The sequence below is a fragment of the Pan paniscus genome, chromosome 1, assembly GCF_029289425.2.
Source record: "Pan paniscus chromosome 1, NHGRI_mPanPan1-v2.0_pri, whole genome shotgun sequence".
Classification (NCBI taxonomy): Eukaryota; Metazoa; Chordata; class Mammalia; order Primates; family Hominidae; genus Pan; species Pan paniscus.
Window position 1 is genome coordinate 75,752,313 of NC_073249.2, and position 20,082 is coordinate 75,772,394.

General features: G+C 37.6%; 1 protein-coding gene and 1 pseudogene across 13 annotated transcripts in view; both read left to right on the forward strand.

Annotated features, from left to right (window-relative positions):
• RC3H1 (ring finger and CCCH-type domains 1) overlaps nucleotides 1-20,082 on the forward strand; it is a 95,698-nt gene that overhangs the window by 53,502 nt on the left and 22,114 nt on the right. For all 13 annotated transcript variants that reach the window (XR_010111981.1, XM_055111326.2, XM_055111328.2 and 10 more), the window contains exons 8-13: nucleotides 756-874; nucleotides 2,765-2,877; nucleotides 8,265-8,546; nucleotides 9,192-9,406; nucleotides 11,283-11,653; nucleotides 12,135-12,302. Coding sequence is in view for 12 of the 13 variants with exons in the window: in XM_055111326.2 (XP_054967301.1) it covers nucleotides 756-874; nucleotides 2,765-2,877; nucleotides 8,265-8,546; nucleotides 9,192-9,406; nucleotides 11,283-11,653; nucleotides 12,135-12,302 (1,268 nt within the window). In the remaining variant the exon portion in view is untranslated. The remainder of the gene's footprint in view (nucleotides 1-755; nucleotides 875-2,764; nucleotides 2,878-8,264; nucleotides 8,547-9,191; nucleotides 9,407-11,282; nucleotides 11,654-12,134; nucleotides 12,303-20,082) is intronic.
• Nucleotides 3,942-4,060, forward strand: LOC112438452 (5S ribosomal RNA; annotated as a pseudogene).

The following is a 20,082-nucleotide window of genomic DNA, read 5'->3' on the forward strand; positions in this document are numbered from 1 at the left end:
TTTGTATTTTTAGTAGAGACGGGGTTTCACAATGCTGGCCAGGATGGTCTCCATCTCTTGATCTTGTGATCTGCCCACCTCGGCCTGCAAAAGTGCTGAGATTACAGGCCTGAGCCACTGTGCCCGGCTTATTAAACTTTTTAAGCTTTTTGTTTACCAAAACTTTATTTATATAAAAGTTCAAAATAAACATGCAAATTGACTAACTGTAGGCAGTCCTCAGTTTTGTTTAGTCCACACAGTGTTGATCTGAGCAATGGTCTAAATTTCTTAGATGCCAACATTTTAAAACTGGGAAATTTTTACTTAAAAATCTCAAGTTTCAGGTTTCCCTGGGAAACAGTGAATGTATCTGGCAGTGCCAGCCTTGCATCATCACATAACAACAATCATCTAAAGCTGAGTTATAACCATACTCTTAGATGAGGGACATGCTCCCCAGTTCAGCAGTCCCTGTCACTCGTTGTTGTCTCCTCAACACTGAGAGTCTAATGACAGTTACCACTATTGTGTGGCCTATTTACCTCTTTCATGTTACCTTTCTTGTTCCTATGGTTATTTCAGTTTGCAACCCCAGCTTTGAAAGAATATGTCCATTCCTTTAAAATGATGGTTAGGTGAATAAGCTATTATCTAAAAAGCTAAGGTGTGAAGCTTGATTTCACTGAAATGTTGTCAAGTAACTCTTATTAATTTGATATTAGGGAAAATTTTGAGTAACATTAGAGTTTAAAACATTATCATTGGTTGTATAGATGCTCCTCCTCCTACTTGGGAACAGCTGGAAAATGGGCTGGTTGCTGTGCGTACAGTGGTACATGGGCTGGTTGATTATATCCAGAACCACAGCAAAAAAGGAGCAGATCAGCAGCAGGTAAGGAAGCTGTTTAAAACTTAGAGTTAACCCACTGTGGATATGCCTTAAAACTATAGGTAAACCACTGTGGATATACCTACAGATACAAAGCCAAAAAGATGACATGAATATTTTGAGACTCTGAGTATAGAAACTGTAAATTACCTTGGCATGGTTAACAGTTTACTGCATTAGGCTGATAACTTTATCTGACAATATTGACATTAAATAATCCTTATTGATCTGATGTCCTGCTGGGGTCAGTCTTCACATTGGATATGGCAGCATTTGATGGAGAAAATGGATTCAGTGCTGAAGTTTATTCCATTTATATAAGATTATTATTCTCTTTAGTTTGTTTAACATTTTGGTCTGACAATAAGTATCACTTTTTAGTGCTAATACTGTGTCTTTCCAATACTGTTCAAATTTCTATAGATTTTCTTATTAATATTTTAAGATTTTTTTCATTCATAATGTCTTATGCCATTGGGCCAAATTTCCCTCAAAGTTTTTAGATGAAAATACGATGGTAGAATATAATAACTTCTTATAGCTAGAGTTTTAAATTTTATTCCCAGTAATTTTATTTTGCTCTCAGGATTTATATTAGGTTCATTAGATCTTTTATTTTGCAGTAGTAAGCCTGTGAACGTAAAACTCTTAATTTACCTGGTTCAGGTAAATATAAATAGGTTACTCAGTATTCCTTTTTGCTTAAGAGGCAAGAAATATAAAAATTATCCTGCTAAGTAAAATAATCTGGATATGATTTTCCTAACCTATCTAACACAGGTCAAAGCTTTATTTATGAACAGGCATAAAAGAAAGGAGAACCTACAGTTTTTAACTCTCTGTTTCATTAGACATCTTGAAGAAAATAACAAGCGTAATGAGACTAACCTTTAAAGTCTGCCATATAGTGATAAAATACACTAAATTTTGTCCAGTTTAGTGTTGTGTCTCATATTTCATTAACTTTCAAATCCATCCTCCTGCCTTATCCTTGAGTTATAAATAATAAGTGTCATTTGTACTTTTGGAACTATTTTAAGTTCTTCGTATATTATTCTGCATGTCAAGAAGAATTAGTTACAGAATATTCTTTGATTATAGGGCCTTTTGTAGTTTTTGTGGTATGTTGTATGGAAACATACATATAGCTATATTGAACATTGTACAAAACAAATATTAGAAGATAATTTATATATTTGAAAGTCTTAAACTACAGTGGTTTGTTTTTTCATTATAAAATGTGGAAATGGGCTGGGCACAGTGGCTCACACCTGTAATCCCAAGCACTTTGGGAGGCTGAGGCAGGCGGATCATTTGAGGTCAGGAGTTTGAGACCAGCCTGGCTAACATGATGAAACCCTGTCTCTACTAAAAATACAAAAATTAGCCAGGTGCGGTGGTGGACACCTGTAATCCCAGCTACTCAGGAGGCTGAGGCAGGAGAATCGCTTGAGCCGGGGAGGTGGAAGTTGCAGTGAGCCAAGATTGCGCCGCTGCCCTCCAGCCCGGGCAACAGAGTAAGACTCCTTCTCAAAAAAAAAAAAAAAAAAGTGGAAATGAGATCATAGTGTCCCCATGAGCTTTTTCTTTTTCCATGTAATACAAGTATAAGAATGCCCATGAGATTTATTCAAGAATTTATATTATGCTACTTGTTTGAGAATTAATATCAACATATCAGAAAAATTAGGACTACCTTCTTTGTTTTTGCTTTATTTACATTTGGACTTTGAAACTTCAGACAGAATGACTTTCCAGCACTTTTGCTCTTGGTAATCTAAATAAATATGTGAATTACTTATCTAGATTATCAAGATCCTAAAATGACAACACAAAATTTATGTTTTTTTGTGGGGGGTTATTACACATCTAATGTTTTGATTTTGGTTTTAGCCTCCACAGCATAGCAAATACAAAACATACATGTGTCGAGATATGAAGCAGAGAGGAGGATGCCCTCGTGGGGCCAGCTGTACATTTGCACACTCACAGGAGGAACTGGAAAAGTAAGTGTGAAAGTCAGGAGACTTTGGAATAAGGTGTAAGTGGAATAATTCGCTGACATACAGAAATACAGAAAGAGTAGCTGCTTTATCTTAAATGAATAGGACATTTTTAGAATGTAACACAGCTTGAACATTCCTATTCTGAAAATCTGAAATGCTTCAAAATCCAAAAATGCTTGAAAGCCAACTTGACACCACAAGTTGAAAATTCCACACTTGACCTTGTGATGGATAGCAGTCAAAACTTCATGCACAAAATTATTTAAAATAATGTATAAAATTACTTTCAGACTATGTGTAAAAGATGTATATGAAATATAAATGAATTTCGTGTTATATATTTGGGTCTTATCCCCAAGACATCTCCTTATGTATATGCAAATATTCCAAAATCCAAGACAAATCCAAAACTTGAAACACTTCTGGTCTCAAGCATTTCGGGTAAGAGATATTCAACCTGTACATAATTTTTAAAAATGAAAAGCAGTTTCTTCAGCTTTTATTGCATCATGCCTATAGATAGGAAACTATTTTATGATTAGCTAAATCTAAAAGTGGGTCATTTTCACTACAAAAAAAATTAAAATTATAATAATTTTAATCAATTTTAACTTAATTTAACTAATTGCATGATGTATTTCCAGTGGAAAATTTTGCCCTTGGCTCAGTTTAACAGATTCTTTTAAACTTCAAGGACAAGATAATTTCAGGGATGTTAAATTTTTCAGCTCTTTGAAGAAAGAAAGGAAAAACCTCTTTTTTTTATTTTTATTTTATTTTATTTTATTTTTTAAAAATAGAGACAGGGTCTCCCTATGTTGCCCAGGCTGGTCTCAAACTCCTGGGCTTAAGGGAGCCTCCTGCCTTGGCCTCCCAAAGTGCTAGGATTACAAGCAGGAGCCACCACACCCACCGCCTCTTAATTTATTTATAAATCCGATGTAACACTTTCATTAAATTTGACAAAGATAACACAATTAAAACTGCAAATCTACTGCAAGTATTAATATTAAAAATCTCAAAAATTTAAATATAATTCAGTAATACATTATAATAGATGCCATGTCTATGGGCATAACACCCTGAATCCACCTGAGCTCATCTGATCTCGGAAGCTAAGCATGGTCAGGCCCAGTTAGTACTTGGATGGGAGACTACCTGGGAATATTGGGTGCTGTAGGTTTTTTTTTTTAAAATATAAATAATATAATTTTTTTTTAAAGAAAAGAAAATAGATGCCATGACTCTGCAAAAGTAGTACAATATAATTATCACAACTTAGAAAATAACATGATAATATCCAAAAAATGCCAAAGGCCTTTGAATAAAATTGAATGTCAATTAAAAATCAAATTCCAGCCAGGCGCCGGTGGCTCCCAGCACTTTGGGAGGCTGAAGCGGGTGGATCACAAGGTCAAGAGATTGAGACCATCCTGGCCAACATTGTGAAACCCCGTCTCTACTAAAAACACAAAAATTAGCTGGGTGTGGTGGCATGCGCCTGTAGACCAAGCTACTCGGGAGGCTGAGGCAGGAGAATCGCTTGAACCCGGGAGGTGGAGGTTGCAGTGAGCCGAGATTGCACCATAGCACTCCAGCCTGAACGACAGTGCGAGACTCTGTCTCCAAAAAAAAAAAAAAAAAAAAATCAAAATTCCTTAATACAACAGAAATGCCATACTTTCTCAGCATGGTAATAAATTATATTGTAAATCAGAAGCCAACATAATAGTATGATGCTTAATTAGTAAAATATTCTATTCACTCTCATTAAAGTCAAGGATAAAGCAAAATTTTCTGCTAGTAATTAGTAGTAAAATTTTCTACCACTGTTATTTAACATTGTGGAAGTAGTAGCTAATGTATGTAAGAAAGAATAACATAGCCATAAAATTATTGGGAAAAACTTTAGTACTAGAAACAAAAGAAATGAGAATTTAGTAAGATGGCAAATTTTAAAAATCACAAACATGAATTGCCCTCATGTAAACTAAAAAGAGAAACATAACCAGTTTAAAAATAAGTTAAAATTAAGGATCTCTTCCAGGGTGTATATAAATTGAACCAATAAATTACCTAGGAACATAAGAGAAATATTGAGTAAACATACTGTGTTCTTGGATAAGGTTTGATGCTATAAAAGTTTCATTTTCCCATAAACAACAAATTCCAAGAAATCCGAATTTAAATCTCACCATGATGATGTTAAGATCCTATCAAAAATTCACTTGTAAAGAATAAATAGGTACAAATAGCAAGGAAAATTCTGAAAATTCTGGAAAAGAAGTTTTAGACAGGAACTAGACTAATAACTATTTACCTGTATTATGGACTACAGTGAATAAAAGACTTTAGTCTTTTGCGTAGGAATAGATAGATTAATGAAATGCAATAGAGAATCTAGGAGGAGTTTGAGATGCATATAGGAGCTTAGCATATGTGCTAAAGGTGGCATTTCACATCAGTGACCAAATGAATGATGGAAAATAACTGTCACCTATTTGAAAAATAGAGCTGGATTCTTACCACAATCTTTATACTAAAATGAACTCTAGATGTATAAGAGATTTAAATATTTAGGAAGGCAAGAAACCACAGAGTAGTTAAGAGGATTTTTGTTTGTTTGTTTTTAGTTGTTAAATAAGGAAAGAAGGAAAAGATTTTTTTAAGAACTGCAACCCAGCATCCATAAAGGAAAAGATTGATAAATTTGATTACATAAAAATTATAAAACTAAGGTATGGTACAAATACAGTTTTTTATAAAAAGCTTGGTGAGGAAATGACACACAGAGGGCTGATATCCTAACATAAAATGAGCTCTTACAAGTCTGTAGGAAGGAGAAGAACCAATAGATTTATGGATCATAAACATAGTTTACAGAAGAAATACTAAGGGCCAATTATCCTGTGAAACTATGTTCAATCTCACTAGTTGTTAAAGAAATGCAAATTAAAGCAACTTAGTATTTTTGGACTACCAAATTAACAAGACCAATGCTACCCAGTATTTGATGAGGTTTTGAAAGACATTTTTCTTCATGATCAGTAGGACTTAAAATAGTTTTAGAGAGCAGTATGACATAAAAATTTCTAATTTGCATGCTCTTTGACCTCATTCTGCCTTTGCTTATTTGGTTATTCACACAGGGTGCAAGTACATGTTCATAATTATCTGTTACTTTTTTTTTGAGACAGGGTCTTACTCTGTCTCCCAGGCTGGAGTGCAGTGATGCAATCATGGCCCACTGCAGCCTCGACTTCCAGGCTCCAATGATCCTCTCACCTCAGCCTCCCGAGAAGCTGGGACCACAGGTGCATGCCACCATGCCCAGCTAATTTTTGTATTTTTGGTAGAGACAGTTTTCCCATGTTTCCCAGGCTGTTCTTGAATGCCTGAGCTCAAGTGAATCCACCCACCTCAGCCTCCCAAAGTGCTGGGATTACAGGCGTGAGCCATTGTGCCCAGCACATTATTTTAATAGCCAAAAAAACCCAACCAGCCTAAAATGAACTGACATAAAGGGATGTCTAAGATTATTAAGTGGAGGGAAAAATTAGCAGTAATATATGACTCAGCTGCTGCAAATAATAATCTTATATGAATATAAAGCTAATGTATAAAGGAACAATTCCATATAATGATACACTAGACTTTCAACAATAATTATCCCTGAGGGGTAGTTTTCTCCCCAACCTCAGAAATTTGTCAGTTTTGGGAAACGTGGAAAAATAGCATTATTACTCTGATGGGGTTTTATTTATTTTTTTATTTACTTTTTTTTTTGTTTTTTGAGACAGGGTCTCGCTCTGTCGCCCAGGCTGGAGTGCAGTGGCACAATCTCGGCTCACTGCAACCTCCGCCTCCCGGGCTCAAGCAATTCTCCTGTCTCAGCCTCCTGAGTAGCTGGGACTACAGGTGCCTGCCACCACACCCAGCTAATTTTTGTATTTTTAGTAGAGACGGGGTTTCACCATATTGGTCAGGCTGGTCTCGACTCCTGACCTCAGGTGATCTGCCCGCCTCGGCCTCCCAAAGTGCTGGGATTACAGGTATGAGCCACCACGCCAAGCCGAGGTTTTATTTTTCAAAATAAAAATGCATTAGCAGTTGTAAATGGACTTGCTTTCATTGTTGAGGAACAAAGATCCTGGAGTCTGATGGCTTATATTTTTTCCTTTGGTTAGATTTCAGAATCGATGTGCTTGTTGTACCACAGCATCTCTTTAAACCTAGGCAATTATTCTGTATTGGTTCCATTAACCTACTTTTAAAATAACTTTAATTTTGTATTGGCATACATAACATCAGCATCTCTGAAGCAGTTCTAATAAAAGTCACTATCCTTAATTGCTTAAATTTTTTTTTGAAACAGGGTCTCACTGTGTTGCCCAGGCTGGAGTACAGTGGTGCAATCTTGGCTCACTGCAACCTCTGCCTCAGGCTCAAGTGATCCTCCAGCCTCAACCTCCCGAGTAGCTGGGACCACAGGCATGCACCACCACACCCGGTTAAGTTTTTATATTTTTGGTAAAGACAAGGTTTCACCATGTTGCTCAGGCTAGTCTCAAACTCCTGAGCTCAAGTGATTCGCCCGCTTCAGCCTCCCAGAGTACTGGGATTACTGGTGTGAGCCACAGTGCCTGGCTGCTTAAATTTTTTAACAGAGTAAATGATAAATGTTTCACAGTGCATACTGGCTTTGTTTTTCTTTTATTCCTAATTTTTTAACATTGGCTCATTGTATCCCAAGGCATTTGAGGGAGAGCTGAAGTAAAATATTTCAGAAACTATCTTCTAAAGATTTTTCTACTAGCTTCTCCAATAAGTTTTAGAAATACAAATGTCCACAGAAATATATTATAGCAAAAATATTAATAGCATAATTTATAATATGACAAATGTTACTCTTTTTTTTGAGACAGAATTTCGCTTTATCGCCAGGCTGGAGTTCAGTGGTGTGATCTCGGCTCACTGCAACCGCTGTCTCCCAGGCTCAAGTGATTCTCCTGCCTTAGTCTCCCTAGTAGTTGGGACCATAGGCACACGCCACCACACCCAGCTAATTTTTGTATTTTTATTAGAGACGGAGCTTCACCATGTTGGCCAGACTGGTCTCGATCTTAACCTCGTGATCCGCTTGCCTCGGCCTCCCAAAGTGCTGGGATTACAGGCATGAGCCACAGCACCCGGCCTATGTTACACATTTTTATGAGGAATTTTATACTTAATATGTCTTGCTGCTAGAGATTTTATGCAAAATATACACACTGATAGAGTTAATGTTTCAAGAGAGAATATTTCTAGAAAATAATATTAAGTACATTTTAGTTCTTGGCTTTGCTTTTATATTTGCTTTTTGATATGTGCCTATGCTTTTTATATAGATTTCGTAAAATGAATAAGCGCCTGGTTCCGAGAAGACCCTTGAGTGCCTCTTTGGGTCAACTTAATGAGGTGGGCCTGCCTTCAGCAGCTATCCTTCCAGATGAAGGTGCAGTGGATCTCCCTAGCAGAAAACCTCCTGCTCTGCCAAATGGAATTGTATCAACAGGGAATACAGTAACACAGCTTATTCCGCGAGGGACAGACCCCAGCTATGATTCTAGTCTGAAACCAGGAAAAATAGATCATCTGAGCAGTAGTGCTCCTGGATCCCCTCCTGACCTGTACGTCATTTTTCTAACTCTTATTTCAAAATTTCTTCTTCATAAAGTCGAAGGAAGATAGAATAATTAATGTTTGGGATTTAAAAAAAAAACAACCCTGATTATTTTTTTTTGGCCTTTATTTTGTTGCTTTTTTATTTCCCATGCTAGTGTTTTTTAAGAAACAATTAGCATAGCCAGGCATGGTGGCACATGCCTATAATCCCAGCACTTTGGGAGGCTGAGGTGGACGGGTCACTTGAGGCCAGGAGTTCGAGACCAGCCTGGCCAACATGGTGAAACCCATTTCTACTAAAAATACAAAAATTAGCCAGGCATGGTGGCACATGCCTGTAATCCCAGCTACTTGGGAAGCTGAAGCATGAGAATTGCTTGAACCCAGGAGGCGGAGGTTGCAGTGAGCCGAGATTGCACCACTGCACTCCAGCCTGGGTGACAGAGCGACAGAGCGAGACTCTGTCTCAAAAAAAAAAGAAAAGAAACAATTAACATAGGGGAAATAAGATTAAAAAATTGCAAATTTTGTAGAAGGGAGGACTATTAGAATAAGTGAGTTTCCCAAATTGTAGCAATCTTTTTTACTTGTAACAATTTATGCACATGAGAAGTATTTTTTAAACAACTTCCATAATATTATTCCCTTAGGCTAGAATCTGTTCCTAAGAGTATTTCTGCCTTACCTGTGAATCCACATCCTATACCTCCAAGGGGGCCAGCAGATCTGCCTCCAATGCCTGTTACCAAACCACTTCAGATGGTACCTCGAGGTTCTCAGTTATATCCAGCACAACAGACGGATGTTTATTATCAGGATCCTCGAGGAGCGGCTCCGCCATTTGAACCAGCACCTTATCAGCAGGGTAACGATTTTAAATTTATATTGCTCACTTTTCTTAGGAATTATCAGAACTGTTCTTCAGGTGAGAGTGATCATTTACACAGTAGCCTCTTTAAGATAAGTAAATGTATAAATGCATTTTTTAATACTTTGGAAAAATTGAGATTTTATGATTAAATACTATGAAATAAATGAAACAAAGTAATAAAAATCAAACCACCATATCTACGAAAAGCAGTTGCATAATACATGTGTTCATATATAATATTTATGGAAATAACAAGTTACACAAGTAGGCAATGGAAATTTGCTGAGTAAGGTAGCATATATTCTCCTGACCAAAATTTTCTTCAAGCATGAAAAAAGAATTAATATTATAGTGTGTGTAAATTAAACACCCACAGTACATTTTTCTTCTTTTAATTATTATTTTTCTGGGCCCTGTAATATATATGAAAAAATGCAGCATACACACCTTTAGAGAGTTTACAGAATAGAATAAATAATGGTAAAGAATAGAAAACTATATGCATGAGTAGTAGATGCATGTGTGTGGTGTTTATGTATGTGTTAAAAATTAAGTGATCTGTTGTGGTTAATATTAGCTTGATAGAGATTGACTGAAAGACTCAAGGGAGATCATTGAGAACTTGAGGAATCAAAAAGACTTAATGGAAGAAATGCCCTAAATAGAGGTATTTGGAATAGAAAAAAAAAGTTATGAATGGATTGGAAAAATGAGAGTTGAGTTAGGAGGCTGTTAATCCTGGTGTGAGTACTGACGAATTAGTGTGGTGGGAAAGGAGAAGAAGGGATTTCAAAAATAGACAAATTTGAAAATTAGCCAGCTTTAATGATAATACCAGGTATGGAGAATGAAGGAAAGAAAATAAACTAACGTTTTACATATATAGTTTATATGTAAAATAAACACTGAATGATTTTAAGTGTTGGATCTCTCTGTCAGAAGCAGTATAGTACTATAATTTTTAAAATGGCAATAGATTAAAAGTGCTGTCTTCTTTTTCCGAGTCTGTCATTTAATTTTGAATCATGTTGTCTTCTCTACATTCATTCATGAGAATGTTTTTTAATTGATATGGCATTACTAATTCATGCAAAATATGATAAAACGTGATTTGTATCTTCCTTTGACCATCCATTATAGGAAAAAATGCAACTCTTTTTGTAGCCTGGTTTCAATTTTAGGTAAATTATTTTAGCTATATTAAGCAGAAAGAGATTTAGTGCAGGAGTTAGGTGCCTGCCATATTGGTGGAGGTACTAAAGAAGCAAACAGTGCTCCAGAGTTAGCTGCCAAGAGAACTTGTTACAATGAGGAAGCAGTAGAAGTAGAAACTTCTGTCCTAACTGCTTAATTCCAAGATCACGTCATTTGAGGCAAAAGTTGGAAAACTGAGAAACTATTGACACAACTGTTGTCTCAAGAACTGTAGAGCCAAGCAGTAGCTACTAATCTGCGCCAGCAAAATTGGCCTTTTGTGTTCCATGTCTCCTCCCAGTTATTTCAGTTTCAAATTCAAAACTCATGCAAGTGATTGATTTGTGGAACCTGACTTCAAGAATATCTGGGAAATGTAGTTTTTTTGTTTTCCAGTGTCTTCATTGCATTAAGACACACCAGAAAGAGGGTCAAACAATGAGAGCCAATCTACTATTATAGATTATAAGTAGGGTAGTTTTTTCAATGACTTTTACAGATAATTTTTGCTTATTTTTTAAAAAGCTAACCTGATTATATAAGCAGATGGAAAACTCCTAAAGAAATAAGTAGATTATCAATACTTTAGTGTTTCAGTATTTTAAAAGGTAAAATCTTACATAGAAAACTAAATTGGCTCATTATTTGCTTTTGGGTCCTCTTTTGTATTGTGCAGGTATGTATTATACTCCACCACCACAATGTGTGTCCCGCTTTGTCCGACCTCCACCATCTGCTCCTGAACCTGCTCCTCCCTACTTGGATCATTATCCACCCTACCTCCAAGAACGTGTTGTAAACTCTCAGTATGGCACACAGCCACAGCAGTACCCACCTATATACCCATCTCACTATGATGGCCGTCGAGTGTACCCTGCTCCGTCTTACACAAGAGAAGAGATATTCCGAGAAAGCCCTATACCCATTGAGATTCCACCTGCAGCAGTACCATCGTATGTACCAGAATCCAGAGAAAGATACCAACAGATCGAGAGTTACTATCCAGTGGCTCCTCATCCAACTCAGATCAGACCTTCGTACCTCAGAGTATGCTGTATTTTTTTTATTACATAGACTTAATTTGACTGTTGCTTGCTGTGATTCCTTACTTTTTATGCAATGACAATAACCCTTTGATGAATTCTTTTTTATAAGAGAGCTTCTTTTTTTTTTAAAATCTTTTCATAATTTGGGTAGTTTTTTTTTTTTAACTATATAATGAGAAAAAAAATCTGCCTCCTCCCCCCAATTAACCTTTCTTAGTTTCTGAACTTTAGATGGTTTAATTAACAATTCTAGATCTACTTGGTAATTATGACCAAATAAAAGAAACCTAAATTTAGCTATTTGGAAGATCTTGAGAGTTTGGGGGGTTTTGTTTTACTTTGTTCTGTTAAGTGTTGGTGTTTCCAAATGTTAAGAAGGGTATACAAGCTGTTTCATAACTTAAAATATACGCTGAGTATATTAAATGAATTAATCTGTCCTGAAATTCTCTTTCAATTTTAACTAATCTTTCTATTTTTAGGAACCTCCTTATAGCCGGCTTCCTCCTCCTCCCCAGCCTCATCCTAGTCTAGATGAACTACATCGCCGACGAAAGGAAATAATGGCCCAGCTAGAGGAAAGAAAGGTTATCTCTCCACCTCCTTTTGCACCTTCACCAACCTTGCCTCCTACCTTTCATCCGGAAGAAGTAAGCAAATCATTTTTAGTCTCATTTATCCGTGTTTTTTTGTGTGTGTCCGGTTTAAGTCATCTTTGCCTATTCCCAATGGTGTGAAGATTTTTTTTCCTGTTTTCTTCTAAAAGGTTTTTTATCATTTAACTCTACAATCCATCTAGAACTGATTTTTGTATGTATGTAATGTAATGCATTAGGAGTCAAGATCTTTTTTTTTTTGTTCCTGTAAGGCACTGACTCAGCACAATTTAATGAAATCGGCATGCTTTCCCTGGTGTCCTGCTTTATCATAATCAGGTGACCACACATGTGTTTCCTGACCCTATTCTTTTCCGTCAGTCTATTTCTATCCTTGAACTGATGCCACATTCTCTTCGTGTAGTTTTATAATAAGTCTCAATATGTGGTGGTTATATTTTCTAGTATTGTTATTTTTCAAGAATCAGCACGTTGATTTCCACAAAAACATCTGCTTCAATTTTGATTAGGATTATATCAGATCTGTAAATCTGTGCTGTCCAGTATGGTAGCCACTAGCCACATGTGGCTGTTGAACATGTAATATGTGGCCAGTTTAAGTTGAGACGTACTATAGTTATCAAATACACACTGAATTCAAGGATTTCATACCAAAAATGTAAAATTCATTAATATTTTTGATACATTGGATTAAATAAAATTATTAAAATTAATTTCACCTGTTTTTGTTGTTAATGTGGCCACCAAAATGTTTTAATTTTATATGGGGATCACATATTTCTATTAGACAGTGTTGCTTTATTTTTATTTATTTATTTTTTTGAGACAGAGTCTCACTCTGTCACCCAGGCTGGAGTGCAATGGCTCATTTTTGGTTCACTGCAGCCTCTGCTTCCCAGGTTCAAGCAATTCTCATGCCTCAGCCTCCCAAGTAGCTGGGACTGCAGGTGCACACCACCATTCCTAGCTAATTTTTGTATCTTTTTTTTTTTTTTTTTTTGAGTCGGAGTCTCATTCTGTTGCCCAGGCCAGAGTACAGTGGTGCAATCTCAACTCACTGCAACCTCCACCTCCTGGGTTCAAATGATTCTCCTGCCCCAGCCTCCCGAGTAACTGAGATTACAGGCACGCACCACCACGCCTGACTATAATTTTTGTATTTTTAGTAGAGACACGGTTTCACCACGTTGGCCAGGCTGGTCTCGAACTGCTAACCTCAGGTGATCCTCCCACCTCAGCTTCCCAAAGTGTTGGAATTACAGGCGTGAGACACCACGCCAGGCCTAGACAGTGTTGTCTTAGATCAATATGATGAGAAGTGACAGCTTTCTTTTTTTTGAGACAGAGTGTTGCTCTTTCGCCAGGCTGGAGTGCAGTGGTGCGATCTCAGCTCACTGCAACCACCGCCTCCTGGGTTCAAGTGATTCTCCTATCTCAGCCTCCCAAGTAGCTGGGACTACAGGCATGAGCCACCATGCCCGGCTAATTTTTTGTATTTTAGTAGAGACGGGGTTTCACCATGTTGGCCAAGATGGTCTTGATCTCTTGACCTCAGGTGATCTGCCCGTCTTGGCCTCCCAAAGTGCTGGGATTACAGGCATGAGCCACCGCGCCTGGCTGAGAAGTGACATCTTTCTAATATCAAGTCTCTATGAACATGATATACCCCTTCATTTATTTGGATTTTCTTTATACTTCATACTTCAGTGTCTTGCGCATCTTACATTGAATTTTATTCCTCGATAACCAATGTTTTTTGAAACTATTTTAAATAGAATTGTTTGGAAATTTTTATTTTCTATTATTAATATAGAGAAATTAAATAGATTTTTATGTATTGACCCTTCTATTCAGCAGGCTTGCTAAATTTCTTTATTAATTATAATAATGTTAGTAGATTCTTTTGAATTTTCTGTGCACACAATTATGTCCTCTGAATAATCTTTTTTCCCCTTTTTAATCCTTTTGTTTTGTCTTTGTCTTATTATTTTGGACTCCAGCATAATACTGAATAGAAGTGATGATAACACATATTCTTGACTCCTTTCTAATCTTTGAGTAAATGGAGCTTTTAATAATAATTTACCATTATCATGTTTGCTGTAGGCTTCTTGGTAGAAAATCTTTATCATATTTATGAAGGTTTTCTCTAATCCTAGTTTCAGATTTATTTTAAATAAGAAAGAATATCAAAGATTTATTTAACTCAGTAATGAGGAAACCAGCCAGAAAAGTTGGTTTAATGAATAGGAAAAAACAGGTAAATATAGATAGTGAAAATCAGAAAAAAAAAACAGTCAAATAAGATTGCTTAAAAAAAAAACTGGTTAATGTATCACAGGGCAATAACCATAATTTGGGGAGTCAACTTCTTTGTATTTCTGTATGACAATGCTAGTAGTTATAGTGAATAAGTGTTGTCTTATTATCTTAATGTCTAGATGGTCTACAGTGATGTTCGTTTTTCTATTTCTATATTGGTAATTTTTTTTTGTCAGTCCTGCTAGGGATTTATCAATTTTATTTGTCTTTCAAAAAGCCAACTTTTTTTTGGTTTTGTTTTGTGAGACAGAGTCTTGCTCTGTCGCCCAGGCTGGAGTGCAGTGGTGCGATCTCGGCTCACTGCAACCTCTGCCTTCTGGGTTCAAGCGATTCTCCTGCCTCAGCCTCCCCCAGTAACTGGGATTATAGGCATGTGCCACCACACCCAGCTAATTTTTTTGTATTTTTAGTAAAGATGGGGTTTCACCATGTTGGCCAGGCTGGTCTCAAACTCCTGACCTCAAATGATCTGCCCATCTTGGCCTTCCAAAGTGCTGGGATTACAGGCGTGAGCTACTGTGCCCTGCCCAAAAAATCCAACTTTAAAGTAATCGTATTTGTTTTGTTGATTGTACATACTGCTTTAGCTTATAGTTTGTTTGTTTTTTTTTTAATAATCAAGTAAGGTTTCTCAGGATTACAGTTGATACTATGTAAGGAACTTGTCTTGCATCCTTTATGTATAGAATTATGATTCTAAACATTGCTAACTGACAAATCATGAATAATAAATGAAAATTGAGAAGTACATCACACATAGTAAATAGTATCTTGTTGGGTATATGAAGGAAGTCTACTAAATAGAAGTTGTTCACAATATCTAGTTTTCCCATCTAAACACTTTGGATGAGTTTTCCACAAAAATGTAGGTTATTAGTAAAGTCACAACATTTCTATTAATGTAGTTTTATTTGTAAAGTAAAAACAGCCAGGTGTGCATTAGCTCACACCTGTAATCCCACACTTTGGGAGGCTGAGGTGGGAAGATTGCTTGAGCCCAGGAGTTCAAGACCAGTCTGAGCAACATAGTGAGACCCCATCCCTACGAATTTAAAAATAAAAATGAGCTAGGTGTGGTGGGACACGCCTACGGTCCCAGCTACTTGGGAGGCTGAGGTGGGAAGATCGAGAGGATCGCTTGAACCTGGGAGGTCCGTGCTGTAGTGAGCTATGATTGTGCTACTGCACTCCAGCCTGGGTAACAAAGACCCTGTCTCAGAAAAATTAGAGGGGGGGAAGAAAACAGGTGTGATATTTTTTCAAAAATTCTTTATTAGAGTACACCCTGGAACTTTGTTATGCCATATTGTTTTATAAGAAATATGGAAAACAATATGACATTGTAAAAACTGAGCAGTTTTTGGTATCAAACATTCTAAACTTTGAGGTTCAGTTGTGTCCTTCACTGTGTGATCTTTTTAAAATTACTTAGCCTCCCTGAATCCTGAGGTGCACGTTTCTTCATTTATAAATCAAACATAATAAAGCCTACCTCATAGTGGTGTGGTGAAGATGAAACATAAGGCATCTGGTATGTAGCAGGCATTCAGTAAATAATTCATATTTATTATTGTTATTTTTACTCCTAATAAAAATTATAATAATGTCTGAGTATTAAGGAACATTATCTAGAATCATTTTAGTTACTGAGATGCAAAGACATATATTTAAACCTCAGTTCTGATTATAAACAACCTGAATACAAAAATTAGCCAGGCATGATGGTGGGCGCCTGTAATCCCAGCTACTCGGGAGACTGAGGCAGGAGAATTGCTTGAACCCAGCAGGCGGAGGTTGCAGTGAGCCGAGATCGCACCACTGCACTCCAGCCTGGATGACAGAACAAGACTCCTTCTCAACAAAAATTTAAAAATAAATAAATAAAACAACCTGTGTATAGTTGTTTTATTCATACATTATAGAAATACATGATATAGAAAGAGAAGTTTCTCCAAAATCTCATTTTCTATAACCGTTTATTATGTATTTAAACTTCTTATATATATTTCACCTTCTTTCTGTGCATGAACTAACATCTTTTTAGTAGACACATTATAATTGTACAAGTTTATGGGATACAGAGTGATATTTCTTTCTTTCTTTTTTTTTTTTTTTTTTTAATTTTTTGAGGTGGAGTTTCACTCTTGTTGCCCGGGCTGGAGTGCAATGGCGCGATCTCGGCTCACCGCAAACTCCGCCTCCTGGGTTCAAGTGATTCTTCTGCCTCAGCCACCCAAGGAGCTGGGATTATAGGCATGCACCACCACGCCCAGCTAATTTTGTATTTTTAGCAGAGATGGGGTTTCTCCATGTTGGTCAGGCTGGTCTCAAACTCCCGACCTCAGGTGATCTGTCTGCCTTGGCCTCCGAAAGTGATATTTCAATACACATATACAATATGCAATGATGAAAGCTGGGTAATTAGCATATCATCTCAAACATTTATCTTTTATTTATTTTGGGAACATTCAAAATCCTCTCTTCCTTGGACAATTGTGTATGTGATACTCACTGCTGGAAGGTCAAGGTTACAGAAATGCAGGATGCTTCCAGAGAGTTTCAGGTCACCCTTTGACTGGTAGGTAGGTAGCATTTAAGTCATTCAGAACAGTCATCCAAATTTTCTTTTCTTTTTTTTTTTTTGAGACAGACTCTTGCTCTGTTGCCCAGGCTAGAGTGCAGTGGCACGATCTTGGCTCACTGCAACCTCCACCTCCCAGGTTCAAGTGATTCTCCTGCTTCAGCCTCCTGAGTAGCTGGGATTACAGGCATGCACCACCATGCCAGGCTAATTTTTGTATTTTTAGTAGAGGCAGGGTTTCACCATGTTGGCCAAGCTGGTCTCGAACTCCTAACCTCAGATGATCTAGCCACCTCGGCCTCCCAAAGTGTTGCGATTATAGGCATGAGCCACTGCACCCGACCAGTCATCCAACTTTTCTTTGAAGAAGAGAGCAGTGTTATATTTTAATTGTAAATTTTTGTATTATGTAACATTGTAGAAATAACATTCTTCCTGTGGGCTAAATAAATATCTCCTTATGATTTTCAGATTTTATTTCAAGGAAAAATGCTGGGTAGATCTACTGTTGTCCTTGCTTTTTGTATCTACAACATTGTTGACATAGTGTTTATCTCAAGATTCCTTTATAAATTGGCCGGGCGCGGTGGCTCACACCTGTAATCCCAGCACTTTGGGAGGCTACAGTGGGCAGATCATGAGGTCAGGAGATCAAGACCATTCTGGCTAACAGTGAAACCCTGTCTCTACGAAAAATACGAAAACAAAACTAGCCGGGCGTGGTGGTGGGCATCTGTGGTCCCAGCTCCTCGGGAGGCTGAGGTGAGAGAATGGCGTGAACCTGGGAGGCAGAGCTTGCAGTGAGCCGAGATCGCGCCACTGCACTCCAACCTGGGTGACAGAGCGAGACTCCTTCTCAAAAAAAAAAAAAAGCCAACATCTCTTACTGCAAACCTGATGTTGTTGTTGTTGTTGTTGTTGTATGAAGATTGTGGTTTCTCTTTTTTTGTGTGTGTGTGACAGAGTGTCACACTGTTGTCTGGGCTGGAGTGCAATGGCGTGATCTCAGCTCACTGCAACCTCCGCCTCCCAGGTTCAAGCGATTCTCCCGCCTCAGCCTCCCGAGTAGCTGGGATTACAGGCGCCCACCACCACGCTTGGCTAATTTTTTGTATTTTTAGTAGGAACAGGGTTTCACCGTGTTAGCCAGGATGGTCTCGATCTCCTGACCTCGTGATCTGCCCGCCTCAGCCTCCCAAAGTGCTGGGATTATAGGTGTGAGCCACCACGCCCAGCCTAAGATTGTGGTTTCTTTCTTCCTCAAATCGAAAATCATTTTGTTGATATTCCTTTCTTTTGTCAATCTATCCTAGATACTTTCCATTTTATTTTGACTTTCAAGATCCTAAGTAGAAAATTTTAAATGTTTCTGTTTTCTTAAAAAAGAGACAGGGTCTTGCTGTGTTGCCCAGGCTGGTGGTCTCAAACTCGTGGGCTCAAGCAATCCACCCACCATGCCCCGTCCAAATTTTTTATGTCATTTGTAAATAAGTAAATAAACCTGGATGGAATTGGTCTATAGAAATAATGGATAAAATTGTATATAAAGATCAGTTTATGATGTTAAAAGTTTTCTTCAAAAAAAACATAATTTTTTCAAATCAGGAAAAACAATCCTCTCTTCTAGTTTTTAGAAAATATATAGTAAATTATTAACTGTACTCACCCTGCAGTGCTATAGAATGCTAGAAGTAATTCCTCCTGTGTAGCTATAATTTTGTATCTGTTAACCAAGCTCTCTCCCCTTCCCTCCCCCCATTCCCTTTCTAGTCTCTCATAACCACAGTTCCACTCTCTACTTCTGTGACTCAACTTTTTAGCTCCCACATTGAGTGAGAACATGAAATATTTATCTTTCTGTGCCTGACCAATTTCACTTAATGTGATGTCCTCTAGGCTCATCTATGTTGCTGCAAATGACAGGATTTATTTTTTTATGTCTGAATAGTATTTCATTGTATATATACCACATTTTCTTTATCAATTCATCTGTTGCTGGATACCTAGGTTGATTCCATATCTTGGCTATTGGGAATAAAACATGAGAGTGCAGATATCCCTTCATATACTGATTTCTTTTCCTTTGAATGAATGCCCAGTAGTGGGATTGTTGGATCTCTGCATTATTATTATTATTATTATTATTATTATTATTATTTGAGATGGAGTCTCACTCTGTTGCCCAGGCTGGAGTGCAGTGGCATGAACTTGGCTCCCTGCAACCTCCGCCTCCCAGGTTCAAGCAATTTTCCTGCCTCAACCTCTCGAGTAGCTGGGACTACAGTCATGCACCAACACGCCCAGCTAATTTTTGTATTTTTAGTAGAGATAGGGTTTCACCACCTTGGCCAGGCTGGTCTTGAACTCCCGACCTCAGGTGGTCCGCCTGCCTCAACCTCCCAAAGTGCTGGGATTACAGGCGTGAGCCACCTTGCCCAGCCTCATTATTATTTTTTAATAGGATCATTTAGTAAATACATATTGGTTTTATGTCTGTCTTGCCTTTGTTTTTGTTTTTACCTAATCCATTTTCCTGGCCGTCTTTGTATGTCAGTATATAAATTTATCTCATTCATTTAAATAGCTACATATAATACACTACAGAGATTTAAAAAAGGAGCACTCTTGGCCAGGCGTGGTAGCTCACGCCAGTAATCCCAGCACTTTGGGAGGCTGAGGTGGGTGGATCACCTGAGGTCAGGAGTTTGAGACCAGCGTGGCCAACATGGTGAAACCCCTTCTCTACTAAAAATACAAAATTAGCTGGGTGTAGAGGTATGCACCTGTAATCCCAGCTACCTGGGAGGCTGAGTCAGGAGAATGGCTTGAACCTGGGAGGCAGAGGTTGCGTGAGCAGAGATCATGCCACTGCACTTCAGCCTGGGTGACAGAGCAAGACACCATCTCAAA